Below are 20624 nucleotides of genomic sequence, written 5' to 3'. Positions count from 1 at the left end.
TGAAATTTTTTTTACCACTAAATCAGGGAAAAACAAGCTGAGTGAACTGACAAGGGGTGACGACGTTCACTTTGGTGGGAGAGACTGCTGACTAATATGAGGTGACAGAGGAGGAAGTGGAGGGTTAAATCCATTTAAATTTTTATGTTGCATACCACTTTGAAATATCCATAAAGTTAAGAATTAGTGCTAAATTTGAGTATTTCACAGCCTCAAACTGCTCAGTCTGCTAATCTGTCATTAGTTGCTCAGCTTGTCCCTTTCAGTGTGCAGAATCCCCAATGTCACCATGCTCTTCAAAAATACTACAGTTTTCTCATTTTTTTCATCAAGATTTTGTTTGTGTTTATTTTTTTTCAAAGGCAAACATTAAGCCATATTTTTCTCCAACCTTCACAATTACACTTCTATGTGCACTCCTGTTGTTCTTAGCTTAATGTTTGGTTTTGCTTGAAGAGCCACAACAGCCTTCGTGTGTCAGGGTGTCTTCCTTTACAGCATGCTAGAGGATATGAAACGCTGATATGGTCCCCCATCTGTGTCTCACACTTTTGGAGAGAAGCCAGTGTATGTTCCATTCCACTGCTCCTGATACTGTAATCAGCATGCAAGTGGTAGTCAGCACAAGGCAATGGGGAGAGACTCAGTACAGAGGAAGCAACATAGACTGGAGATTGGTATCGCTCTGGTTTTTAGGCGATGACGCACCAGACAGAATAAATACTGATGATTGGAGACAGAGGTGTGAGAATATCATTTTAAACATCAAGCCTGAAGCCTGTTTGGGGGAGTAACAGCACACACATGCAAACTATACTCCCACATTATGCTCACCCTTTACCGGGTTGTATTTGCTTTTAGTATAGTCTGCAGGCATCAACTCCCAAGTGATGTCTTCATCCAGCGGTGAGATTTTTCATGTTTTATAAAGCTCTGCTGAAGAGGCTGCATCAGTTTTGATTTTGTTGAAAGGTGTGGGGAGACAGATTGACTTTGAGATCCTCGAAGCGAGGTTAGCATCTTAATTGTGACCTTTGGTAATTGTGATGCAATGATTTCATGAGCAGACTGCCTTGTTCTTGCATATTCTTCCACTAATTACTGTCACATCTGTAGAGCCTTTTCTTGATACCCCTTAATCTCACTGTTCCTGTTTGTCTTCATTTGATGAGATTCATTTCCTTTTTCTTTATTGCTTGCACATTCTGTAGCCCCGCTATCATTTTGTGACATGTGGGCTCCCTGTTGGTTTGAGCTGCATAGCTGAAGAAATCTTTGGGTTTAGACTGTGTTGAACTTTTAAGCTCCAAAACAGTGACATATTTTCTTTTTAGGTGTGTTGTTTAATTTAATCCAGCTTGAAAAAAAGCGAGCACTTAGAAGTATATAAGGATTTATTTGCAGTCTTGTTTTTTATCAAAAGTTTCACGCTGATTTGCATGCTGGTTGTGGAAGCTGCAGCTCTCCACACATATTTTTTGCGCACACAAAAGAACAAAGTGATAATCACCCAGTCTTTAAATATATGAAAAATTTAGTGGATGAGAGGTTAAAAAGGATTTTTGTTACACTGAGTAGCACAGAAGACTTTGTGATTATCCAGTTTAAGTGATCAGGTTTACTCAGGTAATGGTTATGATATACTGATATGTAGGGCTACTAATAGGCCTGTGGCAGTATGCCCAATTTAATTCTTTTACAATTTTTTGGGTGCTATTCGATTTAAATTTTTTGATATTTCTGATTTTTGCATTTATTAGTTTGCTTTTTTTAACACCAGACCATGTGGAAAAGTTGAATGATGATAATGTCTACAGACTATATCAGAAGCCATATTTCCCCCAGAAAAATGTACAGGGATCTGACATCTCAAGTTTTTTTCCAACCAAGCTTAAACTAAAATGAAGGACTTAAATTGAAAAAAAAGAGAGATTTTTGAAGAAAATATCCCTGATTTAAAGTCATAAAACAAAAAGTCCTCATACTTCGATGCATCAATTTTTTTTCTACCACCCCAAGCTCCATTAGGTCAAAATGCGTACATAAATGTCAGTGGTCATTAGGGATGGGTACCTAATTAGGTACTTTTATCGGAGCCATGGTATCTTTTGGTAAAACCAAAAAATACCATGTTTAGGTACCTAAATGCATTCTTGTGACGTGAGAGAGTGGACAAGTAGGTGATTTTCCATGGTGGACATAAACACAGCGTTGCAAGGTTATACATTGAATAATAAATATGTTGAATTGAAAAAATGTATTTCATTGTTAAACATATTGATATTTTTACGACATCAACACAAAACAGTACCTGGCAATTGGTACCATGGAGTACCGGTACCAATTGCCAGGTACCAGGCATTGGTACCGTATCGTTTCAAATGTATAAGGTACCTATCCCTAGTGGTCATGACACAAATATCAAATTGGTTTGCTGAGTGTGGTTAACACAAGCAGAGCTGGTACCACCAACCTTCAGTCCTCCTTTCAGGTTAACACCCACATCTGTCCTGTGGTTGTAATTTTTGTGGTCCACCAATTTAACCAGACAGCCTATAAAAAGCTTTACCTTCATGAGCAATTAGTGAGGGTGACAACATTAAATCCCTTGGGTGACCATTCTATTCATCCCTGGTTAGGTTTGTTGCATATTAGCGTAATTATGACCAGCATGCTGATGTTCTTAAAATGTACTATCATTACTGCCCTTTATCTGTTTTTATAATGACATCAATGTATAAATGTGCTCTTGTTTTTAAGACCTGTTTGTTTCATTAAAATAAGTAACTAAAACCCTCTTAAACAGAGTAAACCTTAGTAAGTACAGCTGAATGTTCACGATCCACATCTCATCATACACTCTCAGATGATTAATGGTAACCAGCTATATCACTAATTGTACTAAATACACTTAAGTAATTGCATCTCAGATGCCAGTCAAACTGTGCTATCATCAGGTTGTTTTTATCTTCTTGTGGGCTACAGAATGTACTTGAAAAGAGGCTGGATAAATCATTTCAAGTGTGCCAAGTGTCCAAACCCTTCATCACTCACTCAGACTGGTCAGGGGGCTGTACGGTTCAGATGAAGCTGTCCTTTTGTTTGACAAAGACGTAGTGAACAACAGCCAGTTGTGCCTGCTGTCATTCAAAAACCCTTGCCAGGGGATCCTGGTCCCTGAAGCGTCACTGATGGAACTTTTAATGGTCAAATGCACTGCTTGCAGCCAGTGTTGAAATTGTGAGACAGGATTCACTGTGAGCATTAACCTAAATGATATTTAAACCGCACAAAAATCTATATTTAATAGCCCCAACAGTATTGAATTAAGAACTTGTCCTCTGAGATTTTAGTTTAAGTTTAGTTTAGGAGTGCTGGTTCTGCTTTAGTGGACAGATGCTAAGGTGCCCTTTTGCCTTTTGTATTGGACTCACTATATGCAGGCTCTTTATCAAATGTGAAGTGTTTATTATGTAACAGGAATTTGAAATCTGTTGCATTTCTGCTGTTCAGAGAGAGTATTCTGGAGGTAATGATGGGAAAAAAATTCTTTTGGTGGAATGTAAATCCAAGTATGTTGAGATCAAACCGTCCATATGGGCCATATGGTCTGCAGTGAACAACACATAATAAGCAAACCGGTGGACTAAGTGGTTGCAGCACCTGTGAAGCTTCTAAATACATTAATACTGTAGAAATTTACTGAAAAGGTTTCTGTGATATGAAACACATGAGTAAGTTTGTGGAAAGACATGTCAATCAAGATAAGTTCAATTTGTGGGCGCTACTTCTTCTGCAAAAAGAGAAGGTAATTACACTTCGGTTTTGTTTTGTTTTTTAGTGTCTGATGCATCTTCATTTTCAAGCCAACACATCTTTGAATCCAAATTACTTGTACATTCAAAACACTGAACTTTTGACTCCAAACATGGGCCCTGTTTCATATCATTACATCACCTTGGTCTGGAGTAGTTATCAGTCAAAAACCAGATGTAGGCTAGTGGACCAGAGAGGCGGCATACTGTTCATGCTCTCAAAGAGATTTACGGTTAGAAATGTGGTTAATAATGATAATGAAATCATCATGGGCTGTGTGCTTTGTTGTATTAGGCTGATCTGCATCCATCAGGGTATGTAATAAAATAAAAATGTTTTGGTAACATCTGTCTGGGCGAACACTAACCACTCCCACACTGATGGTCTGCCTCAGACGCTGGGTCAACCCCACAGTCTGTAGAGCGGCTGACTGAAAGACAAGCTCATTGGTTGACTGACTGCAGCTGCTGTGTGGATGTCTCCTCCTCTAGTAGCTCTTTCTGTCTTCATTTATTAGGCAGCCCATTCTTCACGTCCTGAAATCAGGGATGAGGGAGGCAACATATTTGTAGGATGCAGTAAATTGACTTTGTGACTGTTTGACAATCTAAATCAGTGATATCTCAATCTTTGCGTCCATGTACCCACTTTTATTGTGCCTCTGTATACTCTGATCTGCTGTCTGATCCTCAAGATTTGCAATTTTACTATTAACAGAATGTCTCTTAATCTACTGCTCTATGTATAGTTATTTGAGAAACCCAGTGCATTTTATGAATAGCAAGAAATGTATTGTGCACTGCCTCTGCAGTTATTCTTTTGAAGCACTGCTGCTGGAGGACGTTCTTCTTCACGGGATATTTTTAGTGTAAGAGAAACTGCTCTCTCCCTCCCTGTGACAAGGGCAAGATTCATAATTTCTGTCAGTACCCATACCCTCAGAACAGCTTCCCAGCAGAGTGTGTAGCCTGGAAGCACAGCCTATAGCCCCAAGAGTGGGTCAGAGCAGTGAGGTTCATTTCAAAATGCTGCTAAAATAAGAAAAGGTCAGTGAAGCTGTGAGCGGCTCTGTATTCACAGCATGGGTTTGATGCCTTTTTGTTTTATCTGGATCCACAACCACTGCTTGTCTAACACACTCTATTAAGTGAAATAATACAGTGCAAGCCGTTTATAATATGAGGCTTGTTCATAGTTAGCCTGCTGAACTCAAAATAGCAAAGGTCAGTTCTGCTCACTACAATGTCCGGTGATGGCTGCGTTCTGCTGAAGCAAGGTCTAATTAATTTATGAAACGAATGGAGGAAGTTATAATGGCAGAGGTGAAAGCCTTTGACTTATTAATTATTTGAATTATATTCAGGTAGACTCCAGATTCAGCGGGAGCTCTTTTAAAGGAAATGAGCACAAGGACATCTTGATAAAACTAAAACAGAATAAGGTGCATAGGATCAAAGGAAATGGACAATTGTGATGATTTATTTAACACCCTAAATCATTTATTTCAAAGCAGTATAACCCACATACATAGCATAAGCTTTACTGAAGATTCCTTGTGTGTGATAGTACTTAAATGTGGCGTGAGATATCAATGAGTAATATGCTCAACTGAAACCTCATAAAACCAAATGGTTTGAGATAAATTATGTGGTGAATATGACAAACAACGATGTGCTACTAGGATAGTGAAAGCTAGCAAATTGTCACGAGTGATTATTATGATTTATGCATTTCCATCATACATCTAGCTAGTATAGCTGTTCTCAATATCAGCCAGTACTCAAGTCCAGGTTAAGATTAAGGTACATACTTAATCCACATAGGGGAATTTCTGTGTTTTACACTCTGAATCATGCTATATATACACACACATGCACTAACAGCACTATGCACAGAATCAACTGCCAACCCTCTGATCACTGAACTAAGGCCCTAAGGGCTGAACCACTGCCGGTTGGTATGACATTTGATGAAAATATCTAGTTCAGTTAGGACCACTCTCATCTGTTGGTATGGCTCAGTTCTGGCAGCTCCCTGCCCTTCCATGTGCCTACATGGAATGCCAAAGCCTGAGGTGGCAAGAGCACAACCTCCCTTCTCTTTCGTGTGTATATGTGCATGATGAGCCAAGGCAGGGAGAGAAGCAGCAAAGACCCCCTTGGAAAACAACAAAGTGAGCTTTAGTGACAGTACATATATGACACAAGTAAAAACAGATGCAGGAGGAGCTGGGGTTGAGATGGGTTGCAAAGCAGCATGAGTGGTTAAGTTTCTATACAGTGAAAGTAAAGGTAATCTGACAGCATGACGTCTCTGTGGCCATAGATGCTTCTTAGATGACACCCTTGGGATGTTGAAAATATGTAATGATAAATCAAATGTTTCTTGTATACTATAACAAGGTGTAGTTATGGTGATTGGTTTATGTGCTCTGTTGAAGCACTCTGTGCTGTTTTTTATTTAACTTTAAGATATAAAACGCTTTAAGATAGATGAGCAATCATTATAGATAGAAACAGCTTTCACATTGTTTGAAGATAATACACCTGACCTTGACATATGTCCCTCATGCATTTAGTCCTTATTTTGGAGGGGCTTAAATGGATTTAGATCCAAAGTGATCATAACAAATTCCCTTGTTTGCTGTAATGTGAAACCCCCATCGGACTATGTGTGTGTGTGTGTGTGTGTGTGTGTGTGTGTGTGTGTGTGTGTGTGTGTGTGTGTGTGTTCCAGGAAAACCTAGTGGTCTCCAGAGACACGCTTTGGTCCTGCAGGAGACTGACCTTGCTTTCATTCAGGCTGGGATAAAAGGCTGATGCCGTGCTCAGAGTGTCAGTGTAGGGATGTAAAAGAGGAGAGGAAAAAGGAGGTGTGGTGTGAAGCAGTTTAGCCAATTAGCATTTCCTCAATGCACACATGCTTTAATCCTGCTGTTCTCAACAGTCCTGAGAACTGCTGACTGTGGTATTACCGCCAGCCTTCCATTCAATGCCACTGACATACTACATGCTGAAATTAAACAACAGTAATTGTCCACCAGGCTCGAGATAATATGCTATATTAAATGCCAATTCAGTATATTTGTGAGGTTAGTGAAGGCTGCAGCCACAGTGTTTTCCTGTGGCTTAACGGGCTATTACTTTTGAGCTTTTAGGTTATTCTGAATTGCATCCCAGCTTGTTAAAATCTAAATGTCATTCTTTACACAGGTGTGCTTGCTTTGGAGTCATAATACTAATCTGCCCTTTATCCCAGCATGGATATTTTATACTCAGTGTTAAGTACTGCTGTTTGTTTAAGGAAGACAAAAGGTGTTTGCATCTGCCTCTACATTTTTCTTTCCTTTTGAAATTGCAGCCAAAGCAGTAAGCAGCTTGTTTACCAGAAAATCATTACTGTTTCTCCCCCTATCTCGCAGTTTAATTGGCTGACCTTGAAAGTGCAGTGTGTGTGGGAATTGTAAAGACTTGGTCCTTACAGAAAGAACTCTGTAAAATGTGTGTGTGTGTGTGTGTGTGTGTGTGTGTGTGTGTGTGTGTGTGTGTGTGTGTGTGTGTGTGTGTGTGTGTGTGTGTGTGTGTGTGTGTGTTAATTGAGCTTATGTTTTTTAATATAAATATATTCATTGATGGAGTTTTTTGTCCTCAGTTTGCCCTAAACATCAATAAATATTTGGCTTTTCTGGAGTAATAAATAAGTAATGGCTTTAGAATATAACTATAAATTATACTAAATAACAATAATCAAACGATTATGTCATTTACAATTTGTCTCAATCCCATGGTAAGTGTTTTGAATAGTGTGGGCAACACACTTCAGTAATCAGTATTTCAGTAATTTGTCATATTCATGACATAAGTTGCATTTTTCAGTATGACATTTTCTCAAGGTGAGAAGCTAAAATACTGTCACAATGCAATGCTAACGTATTCCAGGTTGAAAGTCCTTTCAACTTAGCATATCTTTTGGTAATACCTATTCTTTGGAAATGAGCAACTCATCATGAAAGCTTAGAGAAAATAATTCTGATCAGATTTTGAAACACAACAAAATATCTGATAAACTGTTAGCTTACTTAGCCAGTAGCTAATGCTAGCAAGCAGATCCTAGCAAACAATGCATCAGCTGCTAAGTAAATTAAAAGTTGTTTGGTATAAAACATAGAAATTGTCTCAGTGGTATCAAACATTGGTTCCTAAAGTCAAACAACGGAGGCCCTCGTTCTGGAAACGTTGACTCAAGCTGACTTTTGGTCAGTTGAGAAACAGACATGACGCCTGAACTGAAACAAGCCTTCAGTCTCCTGGTAAATGACTAAAGTGTGGGCCTACTTGTAAATGTTGAACTTAGAAATACTCACAAAAATCCCAAGGATATGAGCCTCAACAGTCATCAACAGATGATCAGTGTTTCAACAGCTGATGCTGGAGCTGATTGCTCCAAATCAGGTTGGCTAAGGGTTGTGGTAGTGGTATCATATTTTTCATTTCATGAAATACTTCCATTAAGTTAGTAAGCAAAAAAATGAAACAGCTGAGCTTGAATAAATATTTCTCTTAGTAAATGAGGTAAGTTTAGCTCAGTAAAATATTTCCATGAGATTTCAGTGATTTCTGCCAGTTGACCGTGGTCATTCAAAGAAAAAAACAGGTAATTATCTGATATGAAAAGAAGTGAACAGTCAAGTCTTGAAACATAATTTTGGTGGCCCAGATTGTTGGAACATCTGACGGATATGAAATTATTGGCCTTTTTTTTTTCCTCCGAAACCTGATCTTGAAACAAGCAGATGGTTGCTCATAGCATTAAAATTATCAGATGAAGTGAGTCCTTCTGTTTTAATTTACTTTTAACTTTAATATTTGGTTCGTCCAATTTTTGCTGCAATTACAGAAGCACATTTTTCTTTCATAGTGTCAGTATATTTCCTGAGGACTTTGACAGTATTGTGCCATACCTTCTGCAACCCAAGCCAAAGCCTTTAAACGTAAAATAGATCTGTCCAGTTTATTTTACAACTCAACCAAGTGTGCTGGATGTGGTGGCAGTTTGGATTTGAGGGGGCCGGCCAATGACCTAAATCTCCTCATGATGGCTCAATTTATGGGCATCATGACCAAATGATGACTTGATATATATTTCATTTATTTGTATTTTAATGGTCAATTCAAAAAAACAACTGAAGCTTCTTAAATATGTCAAGTGTTCTAATAATTTTGGCCACCCTTGTGTATTCCTAGCCAATCACTTTTTGGATTTCAGTTTAATTGTTGACAAAGGTAGAATATTTGAGTTATGCTGTGGATTTGAATATCATTGCTTATATGCATGTCAGCAGTAAAGCAATAATAAACTTTACTATTCTATACATCATAACAGCCAGCAGCTGTTTTAAATTTGAAATACTGTCAATCAGCACTGGAAATGCTGCTTTCATTTTAAAAAGACAATAGTGACATTAGCCTCGCGACAGCAGGAATTGGCTGATGCTGATTATTTCAGTTTGCTGTTAATTGTCCCACTTGATCTGTCTATCTCTTCTGACAGCCAGGAACACAGTGGTTTGGTGTTATAACATAATTTGAGCTTCCTAGCCTGCATGGGCATGGCATCAGAAAAAAAGAGGCAGATGTGAAAATGGTTCAGTGTCATTTGATTTTTGTGTGATGAGCAGTTTCAAAGCAGCCATGAAGAGCTTGTATTCTCTCATGACTGTGGCTCCAGCTGACCTTGACACAGTATGTCCTTTAAAAACGATCATTTCTTCTACTTTTACACAAACTCTTGCGTTAATAATCCAATTTCAACAGAGCTGGAGCAGCTTTGTGCCATTGCTTTCTTGAAAGGATGTTATTCGTCTTCATTCACACCACCTATTGCTCAAGGGTCACTCTGCTTCATGTTTGTTTTTCTGCTAAAATCTTTGGAAGACTGATCCAAACAAACTGCTCAGGCTCCGACCAAGATGGTGCAAGTTTCCTGTCGAGTTGCCTCCTGGTTGTTGTGTGACAGGCTGGTGCAGTAACCGTGGCAGTTCTTCCTCTCAGGCTCTGAGCTGCTGCTGGTATCGCAGTCAATCATCAGAGCTCTGTCCTCTCCAGATGGCTCCTCCTTTCTCTGGTCTCTATTGAATTGTCCATGTTTAGACTCCCAAGCAAGCTGCTCTTTGGCCAATTTCATCTCCTAATATTTAAGTTTAATTCAAACCAGGGATGTTTGCTGATCATGATCAGGGGAAACTGTTTTAAAATTACATTTTAAGCCTACCTAGTGACCCAAGAACAACACATAAGATTCAGTAGATAGTCACACAAGCATGCTATACCTCATTACTTCTCACTCAGAGGTGGATTAGTCTATGTTTGAGAGCAGAGCTACTGAAGAGTTTACTGCATTTAAGTGTTTGCATGAGGATCCTGATGAAAAATGTGCTCTCACACTACTTAAAGCCCAGGGATTATCATTATCCTCCTGGGTTTCATCATGTGGTCTCTGCTGTACTTACACTCTGAAGTGACTGATGTTCCCCACAACGAATACTTAAGTGACTCTAACATCAACAGGCCTTCACTTATCTTTTGCAAGTACCTGTTGTCTTTGCTAGGGATAGACCTGTCTGAGGAAATGTTGGAGACACTCATCAGAATCCAAACAATTGATGTATTTTGTCTGTGTGCGTGTGTGTGTGTGTGTGTGTGTGTGTGTGTGTGGTTATTGTGAGCCTGCATGTGTGCCCATGTTTTGCCTGCCATGTTGTCAATCTGGTGTCTCAAGCTGCTTCTCTACAAGAGAGTATCTGCACAAGAACTGCTCCACAAAAACTCAATGGGGCTCCTTGACAAGACTGCATTCAGGAGAGCTCATGCAGCGCCATTACCTCCTTTTTCTCTTTGTGCTGCTCTTCCTTACTTTTGCAATGAAAAACTACAGTGAGGAGAGTGGGGGATTGGAGGGGAACACATGGCCATGACAGACACGCAGTCACAGGAGGGCTCATTCACAACTCCATCATTATAGAGAATTTAGATTTTCTCTGCTCTGGTTCAAAAGAGGGCCTGTGGATGAGCGGTGGATCCTAGGCACAAAAAATCTCTTTGTCTCCAAGTGTGGCTCAGATCTGAATCGTGTCAGTGTGACAGTTTGAACTTTTGCCTTTTCATCCGGCTGTGGGAGGAAACAGCAAAATTCCTCATGTTTTAAAGTAGAATTTGGATTGTGATACACCCGGAAAGATAATGCATCAAAGCAGCAAACTACAAAACAAAAACAAAAACTTTATGAAAATAAATTAAAAACTTCTATGGTTATAATTGAGTTTTTTTGTGCTAAAGTACTAAAAAAAAATTGGTACAGTGATATGACTCTAAAGATCTTTGTGTTTTGGACACTTTTGCTCTTGTAAATACCTGTTTTACTTCATACTAGTGAACAGGAGTTAACCTATTACCAGGGCTGACTTTCTGTGTTCTGATTACGAGTATCATTGTTTTATTTTACTGATCACAGATAAAAAGTAATTAGTTGAAAATGTACTACTTAAGCTTGTCCTTTTTTAAGGGTATTTGTTTCAGGCTTTTTGAGCCTTTACTTAGAGAGGACAGGACACTGCATAGAGCAGGAAGCAAGGCAAAAGTGAGGAGTGACATATGGCAAATGGGTCACAGGTTAGATTTGATATTAGCCACCCACGAAACCAAGACCATTGGGCTACACCGCTGCCCCTAAGCCTTGATCTTATTTAATGTCCTACCCACATTGCTTTCTGATTGGCGGGACTACTTTTTTCTAAAGTATTTGGGCTTTTATGTCTTTATCCAGAGAGGATAAACAGTGGATTGAGTGGGGACTGGCGTACAAGAAGTGAGCCACAGGTTGAACTCAAACCCAAGTGGCCTGCTTGCTAGTCACTATACCTAAGGCTTGAAACTTACAAAGGTGGGCAGAAAAGTTTATAGCCTGACTAGGAAGGAGTTATGCCATAGTGATGAAACTTTATTTTTAACACAGTTAATGTTTTTCTTGGGTTGTTGCTGTGGCAGAACGTCTGGACCTTGGGTCATCTTCAAGGCGCTCCCTACCCCTCATGATTTCAGCTGCCCACTTTTTCACAGTTAATAAAGCTGGAGCATCATCTCCTAATGTAGCAACCATGTCAGCATGAATGTTGACCCCTTTTTCTGCAGATATTTAATAACACAACGGTGCCAAATTTTATCCATATTCACAAAATGTCTCTGGTTCTACTTTTCAAAGTACTCAAACAGTTAATCAGCGTCAGTCAATCTGAAAACAAACCATGCAGTTAGCATCAGAAAATGTTGAATCCAAAGCATGCCAAGTTTCCTCAGTATAGCATAACTCCTTCTTAGTCAGGCTATGAACTTTTCAGACCACCTTTGTAACTTTTTGCCAAAACCAGCGCCCCGAAAATTCATTATTTCAACAGAAAGTTTTTAATCTCTCTGTAGTATTGGTCCGATAGTGCACCCACTGAAGAAATGATTTAGAAGTCTTTTAACTGTCATAAACTCTTCTTCAGACAACGCCATCATTATATTTTTATCTTTGATGTTGTAAAGTAAGAGGCATAAGCCACAAGGATATAGATATACCCATGCCCCAGTTCATCACGTTCAGCTCTCCTACCATTCAAGTCAAGGTCAAGGAAGGGGAGAAACTCAGTGCAGTTTCTCTCCTCTTCTTGCACGTACTCGGCCCAGAATACCTGGATTGATTCGCTCTAATTGCAGCATGTGACAAAGGAAAAAAGAAACACCCACTGATTTATTTCACAGTGAAGCCTGCTTCTAGGGGAGAGAGCAAGTCAGGGGATGAGCGGATAATGATACAGAGCTGGAATGTCATTTTCTGTGTTTTGACTCAGCTCCTGTTATTCCTGATGATTAGAGGGATTTGCACTTATTTCTTTTTTTTCTGCTGAGAGGTTGTCTTTTGCCTTGGTTCAGCTAATGCTACACACACTGCAGTCAGGCAGGGGATGTTGGTACAGTTAACCCTGTCACATCTGGATTGAAAGAAAAGCCAGTAGCTGCTGGCCTTGGTGTCCAATTCTACAGATAGAAATGTCCAGAAAGAAATAAACAGGAAGACTTTTTCTAAGCCTTTCTGCCCTTGACACTTTGTTGTCACTCTCAAACTCAACTAGTCTTACTCCAAACTGAATACGTTTCTTTTTTCATGTTTTCCAGGTGCGTAGGTCGTGAGGCCGTTACACTACCCACCAAGATGGTAGCTTTGTCGCTCAAGATCTGCGTACGTCAGTGCAATGTAGTGAAGACGATGCAGTTTGAGCCCTCCACGCCTGTGTACGATGCATGCAGAATCATCAGAGAGCGAGTCCCAGAGGCCCAGACAGGACAAGGTTGGTGGATGACTCAGTAAAGGCAACTCACAACATGGAAATCCATAGAAAGCTACATTTGCATGCTGTGTTTTTGTTCCAGCGTCAGATTACGGCCTCTTCCTGTCTGACGACGACCCCCGGAAAGGAATCTGGCTGGAGTCGGGAAGAACCCTGGATTACTACATGCTGCGAAACGGAGTAAGATTAAGTCATGTAGTGTGGGGTGGAGAGCTGTCACTGTGGCTTATCATCTTTTTAAGTGATTTACATTTTAGAGTGGGTCCTGAGATAGTTTTTGCCTCCCTGCTTGTTGGGTGGTTTTCTGTCCTTGACTGTTCAGCTGGTTGTAGATGTCACTGCTCTTCTTCTCTTGTTTTTGCAGGATATCTTGGAGTATAAGAAGAAGCAAAGGCCACAAAAGATCAAAATGCTGGACGGTGCTGTGAAAACCATCATGGTGGATGACTCGAAAACAGTCGGGGAGCTGCTTGTCACTATATGCAGCAGAATAGGTATGATTAGTCCAACCTTTTCATTTGGTGAAACTTCCTGTATCCATATTTTTTCTCCTATTTGCTATTTTTTGGCTTTGCCTGGCCTTATTCATGTCTGCTCTATTATTGCCTGTATCTCAACACAACCTCAATGTGTTCGAGTGCTTGAATAAGTGAATCAGATGAAATAGAAGATGAAACTCGTCAAGATGGTTGTCCAAGGCTTTAATTATTCAACCTCAGTGTTATTTTTAGTGAGAGTCATGCCACTTGACTTCATACTGAGCTTCACTATGTTACTGTGTTCCTCTCTTCTATTAAATCCTGTGTCTGTAAAGCACATGGAGAATTAATGTAAGCTTGATAAAGTCCTAATCTTTTTGTGTAGAGCACACTGGGCATGATTTATCAAGCTCAAACAAGCTTGTTTGGGATAAACACTAAAGAGTTCTTCCTAATGCCTCTCCTGTCACAGACGTGTTCCCTAAGCGGTACATTTCAATTATAATGGACCACTATCAAGCTCAATTGGGTGAGGAGAAGAGGGATGTGTGCCTGGCAGATAAATTTATTGGAAAATGTTTGTTTGGAGTAGCTCTTTTCTGCTTGGCTTCTTCCCCTCCTCTTCTGCCATTTTTGTTTGCTGGCTCCTCTCCAGCGTTGCTCGACTCCTGCTTCAAAGCCGAGTGAAAGAGATAAAAAGGGAGTGCGAGAGAATTGCAGAAAGAATTTCTCTATCTCGGCTGTAAGTCATTGTGCTGGTGTGAGGTCTCTCCTCCTCTGGAGAGTTCCCTGGCTAACTTCTTTCCTTTTCAGGAATCACCAACTATGAAGAATACTCACTCATTCAAGAGGTGACGGAAGAAAAAAAGGAGGATGGGATGGGAACGCTGAAAAAAGACAGAACACTGCTCCTGCGAGATGAGAGGAAGATGGAAAAGCTCAAAGCCAAACTACACACAGATGATGACTGTGAGTCTGAGCTTGACAAACCTCCAGGAATGTAGTTAAGTTCTTGATAACTTTATGCTCTTTTCTTGTTTCTTCATTGATACGTCTTACTCAACTTCATCATGAGGAAGTGTATCACTAAAGCTTAATTTACTGCAAGGAAATATCAGTTTAATGGAATTAGCACTGTTATCTTTAACCCTAAGGATACCAATTTAATTTAGAAACGTGTGAATGTAAGTTCCCTGCAGCTTTGGTTACAAACCTTTTTTCCCTCTCAGATGACGTGTTGAAAACCTGTTGGGTTTTTGCCTCCTCTGTGATTAATTTGTTAGATTATTGTCCAAGTTGATCTATCTGCAAGAAGGTTCAGTCACTGGTCAATCTCACCATCAGTGTCTACTTCTGCCACCATCTTTTCAAAGTGAAAGTCTATTCATTTGGCTGCATGTGATAACACGGTGTGTGTGTATTGATTGGACAGTGAACTGGCTCGACCACAGCAGGACCTTCAGAGAGCAGGGGGTGGAGGAAAGCGAGACTCTACTGCTCAGAAGAAAGTTCTTCTATTCAGACCAGAATGTGGACTCGAGGGACCCTGTCCAGCTAAACCTCCTCTATGTTCAGGTACACCAGATATACACAAACACACCTTTGTGCTTGTGCAGCAATAAGCAGAAGGGCGATGACCTTCTGTACTCTCATACTATCTTGCTGTCTTACTTTGCAGTTTTTGTAAGGAGTGTGTTGTTGTTTACGGGTTTTTTATTTTTTCTAAAGAGGAAAAAGAATATTTGGTTTACTGATTATTTTGTACATTGCAGCTTACATACAGTCTGTCTTAGACGTGCTGAACAGACTGCCTTATGATTCTAGGAGGTTACTTACTCTTTACCGTCTAACATAATAAATCTAAGAAAGGAAGTAATATTTCATTATAATTGTAAAAAGTGTTAATAGTCCGTGTCACTGTTTGTTTTTTCCTGTGAACAACATTACTCAAAAAGTATCAATCTTTTGATGAAGTTTTCAGGAGATGTTCAATATGAGATAAGGAAAAACTGATTACAATTTGGAGGAGATCCAAATCACCGTCTGGATCCAGGATTTTTTTTAAGGATTCTTTATCATTGTGAGGTCGGGCTGGTTTCACCATATGTGTATGTAACTCCATGATAAAAGATTAGATTGCTTTGCAAAAGAATACAAGACAAGGTCACCATCATTTCTGACGGATGTAAAAGTACAATCCAGTTCCTGGCAACATTCTGGATACTAAGATCCACAATATGAAATATGTACTGGGTCATCATCATTTTCAACATGGTCAGGTATCAAATTATTGTACAAATCTGGAACTAACACCAAATTGTAGCAGGAAGTATAACATTAAAGTCAGAATAAAATGTTTGACAATCACAATATGCTTGGCAGAGGTCCGTGTTCTCTTAGAGCTTTTCTAAGTTAGTTTTTTTTTATTGTAACAACAACAAAAAAAGCAATTTCTCTTAAAATAAGGTCATGCGATTCTGAGTAAATTTGAAGATGAGGAATTATGAATGAATTATGTTTGTGTTTTGTGGTTTTATGAATCTGTCTATTATGAACACATTTCCTCTTCATGCTAGCTTGTATTGTTGTTGTTTATCCATCCATTTGCAAGGCTTTAACTTTAATATGGCCAGATGTTATTGAGAGTATTTTTAAGGATAGTTGAGAACATTGTGGGGGTAGACTATGCTAGTCCAGCTTTCTGACATCACACTGTTATTAGACTTTTGTTCAGAAACTAAAATCTAAGTAAGAATTTATGTTTGATTTATATCTCAGACACCCAGAAAAACATCTTGTTTCAACATATTAAAATTGCTTGATTGCTTGAAAGAGGAAAAATATCTACCAGTTGGATAAAAAAAAAGTTCTTATTTAATTTCTAGTACTGAGATGTTCATATTTCAAGAAATGTCACAAGCAAATCTTTTTACCTTTACCTTTATCTTGAAATCAGACATTTTTCTGGACTTAGAATAAGACATAAAAACTTGCTTAAACTTCAGTTTATGCAGTGCTTGTTCTGTATGATTAGAAAACCATACATTTTGTGGTATTGTTTGCAAATGATAGTATCCTTTTCTAGTAAATTTATTTATAATAAATCGGCTGATCAGCAAGATCAGGGATTTTTATGTTTTTAACTCTGCAGTTTTCATTTTGCAGACTGTGAATACAAAACTGTCAGAGTATTCTGTAATTTTGCTATTAGCGGTGAAAAATTTGGATACCCAGCTTTTTCCACCAATTTTTCTGGGTCAGTCCATTCAAAAACACTAGCAGGTTTGTTGACTTATTATTATAACTTTTCTTGGTTTAGTATCACCTGGATGAGGCACTGAGTGTGTTTAGTCAGTCTCTATCTGATTCTCTTACTGAGCATGTCAGGGTTTCTGCTCAGCAGGGCTTTCTCTAACAGTTTTGTAAACCAAAGGAGCCCTGCTGGCAGCAGAGAGTTCCCTGAGGGGGGGTCAGCTGAGTCTGGTACGGCACTAGTCAGGGTTGGTTGCTGCACACATCACTACATTTAAATGAGCCCCTCTAGCTCCCCACTGACACCTTAACTCAAACAGGGGGTGTGTGGAGTTTCCGAACACACACTTGGCATGGCAAATAGTCAGGGTATTGATACGTTGCTAACATGAATGTTGCATGTCTTCCCACACAAAAGCTGTGCAGAAACAGCACTAGCAGAGATATATATATATACCAGTCTGAAATATGTATAGTTGTTCGGCGCTGGTTTCTCTGCTGCTGCTGCTGATGCTTTGGGAGTTCCTGAATATGTTCATAAAAGACATCCAGCCACCCACCCTCTCAGCTGCTCTCCTCCCTTCTATCTGTCTATTCTTGTTTTTATCTCTTTTTTTTTCACCCTCTGTTTCCTTCCCTTCCAGCTCGCCTGTCTCCACTCCCTCTCCATCTCCTACACATTCTGACATAATCGCACACATCCCCACCCTGTTACCCTGGCACACATCACAGCACAGTGCACATCATGCTCTCCTCTCGACACACACTCATATTTCCTTTCACAATAACAACCCCGCCCCCTGCCCCCACCTCCTTTTGCCTTTTCTTTTTTTTTTACAGCCTTTCCTCATCCATCTCTCCCTCGTTCTCTCCCTGACAAACACTAGGATTGTTACTCTGGCAGATCACAGAGACTCTTTGCATGGCCGTGGTGCTAATTTGTCAGTGTTTAAAAAGGCCAAAGAGAGCCAGAAGAGGGATCTTTAACAGAGTGGAATGAACCCCAGGCTTTTATTTCAGTCTTTTCGTTTTTGTTTTTTTTTTTTCTCACAGCTTGTTACGCCCTTATTTCCCTCTCTTACATCCTTCTTCATTTACAATTCCAGCAATTCTGAGAAACTCAGCAGCGTTGGGTAATTGGTTTCAGATTTTGCAGATGATGACATTATTGCTGGCCTTTTTCTGACAGAGCATCCCTGCCAATCTGGGATGACCTCAAATGTTTATCAATGAGTTGTAGCTTCCATGATTTCAAACCTACCCACCCATCCACACACACACACACACACACACACACACACACACACACACACACACACACACACACACACACACACACACACACACACAGACACACACACACACACACACACACACACACACACACTCACAGAGCATAATGAAAGCTTTGCCAGTAACAGAGTAATCTCTTTTACTACGCAGCCGCTCCCTCTATGTCATGAATTTGTGCTAAGACCAGGATAAACCAATATGGCAATAGCATCACTGTGTGTTTATTCAACTGAGTGTTGAATCTAAAAATAAACTATTAATAACATAAAAAATGTGACAGAAAGAGAGTTTGTCTTCAAGGTATTCTGTATCTATTTTTCATCTATTCAGCCAGGGACCAGCTGTCCTAAGGACTGTAAAATCATTGACACTGATTTTTATTTTTCTTAGTTAGGCAGGGTTTTTAATAGCCTGAGCCTTTTAAGTGTTTGTGAAGCATTTTTGCCTGATGGGAAAACAGCATCTCAGAGAAATAGACAAGAAAGAAGTTCAAAGGTTGCATTTAGCTTACAGAGCTGACAGTATAATTAATTCTCACAAATGGTGATATTTGGGACTTGTCTCCACAATGAAACTTTATCATCTCAGCTATTTAAATTAATTGAGCTGTGAACGTTCCTGTAATTATTGATTTATACACAACCCTCCATATTGAACACTGGTGATTAGTTAATTGGATCCTTTGTCAGCATTTATTTTAAGGCTGTGTTACACTCAGTGCGCTCTGTTGGGCCGTGGTGGACTGCTTGACCTCAGTGTTTTCAGCCTCTGGGAGTATGTGTCACAGCTTTTGATGTCTTGTGCTTTGCTCCCACTCATGCAACACTAAAGCTATTTATATGTCCTAGTACCAGTGCTTGTATCATTTGCTAAATCAGCTATGAGAGATTCTGAGTATGTGAGTGGATGAATTACAAAGCCATTTTGACAGAATAGAAACATATACCTGAGACCAGGCAGCACAACTTATACATGAGTTTCAGAGGCCTCTATCTCATCAAAAGATACATAGTTTCCTTAAAAAACTGTTTGAAATATGAATTCTACCCCCTTGAGGAATATCATACAGGCAGCTGAAGTTGTCTTTTGGCTCTTTTCAAAATGGCTGCTCTCAATGTATCATCAACACAATTTTTCAGGAAAGCCCTTGCTTACTTTCAGGTAGAACATCTAAATTGTTATTCATGTTTCAAATAAGTATCTTCTGCCTTGAAGGGATGCATATTTACTAAAAAAGTTGCCCTAACTGCCTATTTTATCAAATATGACGCAAAAATATATCAAAAACAAATTGGTACAGGAATATTTTTGTAGATTTTGTTAAAAGGGTTTATAAACATCTCAGTTCTAAAATTGAATTTTCTGATGATTTTTTTTGACAAGCCAGGCTTTACAAGGTATTTAAAACTCAGTTAAATATGGTTTTAATGTGTTGCTACTGAGTCCTGCGTGTTGCACTTAGCTGTTTGATTGTACAGCTGTGAGGCTTTCATCTTTTATCATAACTTTTTAGGACCCAGCTGTTTTAAATACTTGATTATGATTGGTCAGAATCCAGCAGAAGACATTTCTTCTCAGTTGAAGGAACAACCTGATACCAGTCTCAATATTTAATCAATCTAGAAAAAAAAAAAGAAATCTGGTGCATTTAATCACTGCCTGTTGACAATGTGGCAAAAATATTGGTCCCTTTGACTATTTTAGGTTATGAAACACTTTGGCAAAAGCTTTAGCCTTGAAATAATGACAAATTTGAGAGCAGCCTTTAAAGCTAGTGGGCCACAGCCACCTCTAATAAGTGAGAATAAGAGTAAGATCCTGTCCTTCAGTTTATGCACGGGCAGCAGAGAGTGGTGAGTGTCACTGATTGCTACAAAAAATTCGAATTACCGGAACACTTTGTGAACCATGGGGCTGTAAACCTTGCCCAGACACTCTTGTAAAAGAGATGTTTGATCTCAAATGGCCTCATTACCATCTTCTCAAGATTTATCCTAGACTTATCCTGAAGAAAACACAAGTCAGACTCATAACAGTTTCTGAGACAGCAGAATTTTTATCACTCATGTCATTACTTTGAATCTCATGCTCCATGATCCCATTTAGCACATCCCTTAAATGCCCATATAAGGGCATGTGACTGCAGCACTATGTGCACATACAGAACTTATGCAGGCTAGAGAGGAAATGAAGAGATATCTGGAATGTGTGAAATTCATTATTAGTTGATTCAGCAAGGGACTCCAAGTATATGATAGATGGTTAGTTTTGGTAGTGAGTATCTGAAAATCACTTGTTCAGAGAACGCTATAATCAACGCTAAGATGTAACTAGAAAAGAATAAACACCAGAGGAAGTGGGAAAAAAAGTTTAATCTAAAATATGAAGGGAGAAGGGTG

At 39.3% G+C, this 20624-nt stretch overlaps 1 protein-coding gene across 3 annotated transcripts in view; it reads left to right on the top strand.

Moving 5' to 3' along the window:
• tln2b (talin 2b) overlaps positions 1 to 20624 on the top strand; it is an 87684-nt gene that overhangs the window by 25144 nt on the left and 41916 nt on the right. For all 3 annotated transcript variants that reach the window (XM_074677031.1, XM_074677030.1, XM_074677029.1), the window contains exons 2-6: positions 13029 to 13201; positions 13284 to 13381; positions 13566 to 13695; positions 14494 to 14649; positions 15113 to 15255. In XM_074677031.1, the coding sequence (XP_074533132.1) occupies positions 13066 to 13201; positions 13284 to 13381; positions 13566 to 13695; positions 14494 to 14649; positions 15113 to 15255 (663 nt within the window). In that variant the 5' untranslated portion in view covers positions 13029 to 13065. The remainder of the gene's footprint in view (positions 1 to 13028; positions 13202 to 13283; positions 13382 to 13565; positions 13696 to 14493; positions 14650 to 15112; positions 15256 to 20624) is intronic.

This window comes from Halichoeres trimaculatus, unplaced genomic scaffold (genome assembly GCF_033239565.1).
Source record: "Halichoeres trimaculatus isolate MK-OKI-2021-1 unplaced genomic scaffold, fHalTri1.1 fHalTri1_scaffold_10, whole genome shotgun sequence".
NCBI classification, from domain to species: domain Eukaryota; kingdom Metazoa; phylum Chordata; class Actinopteri; order Labriformes; family Labridae; genus Halichoeres; species Halichoeres trimaculatus.
This window is presented reverse-complemented; position numbering and strand designations above follow the sequence as displayed.